Source organism: Penaeus japonicus, unplaced genomic scaffold, assembly GCF_977035675.1.
Source record: "Penaeus japonicus unplaced genomic scaffold, GWHDUDI00000001_assembly GWHDUDI00000002, whole genome shotgun sequence".
Classification (NCBI taxonomy): Eukaryota; Metazoa; Arthropoda; class Malacostraca; order Decapoda; family Penaeidae; genus Penaeus; species Penaeus japonicus.
This window is the reverse complement of record NW_028234404.1, coordinates 50,797,659-50,798,977: the sequence shown is the minus strand read 5'-3', so window position 1 is coordinate 50,798,977 and position 1,319 is coordinate 50,797,659. Positions and strand designations below refer to the sequence as shown.

The 1,319-nt window shown below is 28.8% G+C and overlaps 1 protein-coding gene across 1 annotated transcript; it reads right to left on the bottom strand.

Annotated features, from left to right (window-relative positions):
- Nucleotides 1-377: 377 nt before the first annotated feature.
- On the bottom strand, nt 378-1,204 carry LOC147472429 (pro-resilin-like). The gene is made up of 2 exons (XM_086545743.1): nt 1,145-1,204; nt 378-590 (listed from the first exon to the last, which is right to left on the bottom strand). The coding sequence occupies exons 1-2, from the start codon at nt 1,202-1,204 to the stop codon at nt 378-380; spliced, it is 273 nt and encodes a 90-aa protein (XP_086401869.1).
- Between the last annotated feature and the right edge of the window lie 115 nt (nt 1,205-1,319).

The following is a 1,319-nucleotide window of genomic DNA, read 5'->3' as shown; positions in this document are numbered from 1 at the left end:
ACCATAGCGCTAATTCCTCGGTTGTGCCAGGTGTCCTGAATTAAACACTTGTGTGATTTTAAGATCAAAGTACCTCCTTTTTAGATTTAGCATATTTATTTCGAACAATATGGAAACTATAAAGCTGCAATACAAAATATTAGAAGTAAATGTCAATACAAATGCAAATACAAAATATCAGGCGTCAGATGGAACAGGTTGATATAAAGTCGTTGCTTCATAAGCTGGAGATATGTCAGTTCGGAAGTACGCTTTGTAACGCGAGCACAAAGGTAAAAGATTTGTTGTATCATTTGCGCTCATTCGGAATTAAATCAAAATACTTTACATCTGGCAGTATACGATTTATTTCGTACCATAAATAAGGTTGCAACACATTAAGCGTATGGTGGAGAGGGTTCATAGATGACTTCTGCCACGTAGCCGGATTCGCCATCAACGTAGTAGGTCACCTTCTGCAGACGGCCGTCGGGGAGCTGCACATAGTACGTTCCTTGAGTCTTATAGCCATCGCGGTCCTCTTGATGACCATAGTTGTTGCCTGAGTATTCATCGTTTACGTTATACTGGGCGTTGTACTGAGGTGGAACCTGCAGAGGAATTGGATTGCATTAGTAAAATATCATACGTTTCAGATTCACAAAGCAAACATCATTAGACGAATCTCTGTCATAATCGGAAAAAAGATGTGAAAGGCCCACATATATATATGTGTGTATATATAAATATGTATATATGTATAAATATATATATATATATACATATATATATATATATATATACATACATATATATATATATATATATATATATATATATATATATATATATATATACATACATACATATATATATATATATATATATATATATATATATATATATATATATTTATATATATATATATATACATATATATTCATATATAAATATAAAAATAAATATAAAAATGTATTCATATATATATATATATATATACATATATATATATATATATATATGTTTGTATGTATGTATATTTATATACATATATAGGTATATATATGAATATATGTATTTATATATATTTACTTATATATATGAATATATACATATATATACATATATATTAAATTATATGTCCTTACCCAATGCAGTGCCCAACTCCGTCAGTAACCGCTAGGTAACAGTGGAAGCTCACGAGCTTGGACGATCTGCCCACCATAGGGATGTGAAGTCGACACGCTGATCACTGAATTACCAGACGGCTATATATATATATATATATATATATATATATATATATATATATATATATATATATATATATATATATGTAT

Bases quoted from the DNA above. Each gene is read 5' to 3' on its own strand.
- LOC147472429 (XM_086545743.1), bottom strand. From the start codon at position 1,204: ATGGTGGGCAGATCGTCCAAGCTCGTGAGCTTCCACTGTTACCTAGCG. The intron at 591-1,144 runs GTTGGGCACTGC...ATTCCTCTGCAG, and splicing joins ACCTAGCGGTTACTGACGGA to GTTCCACCTCAGTACAACGC.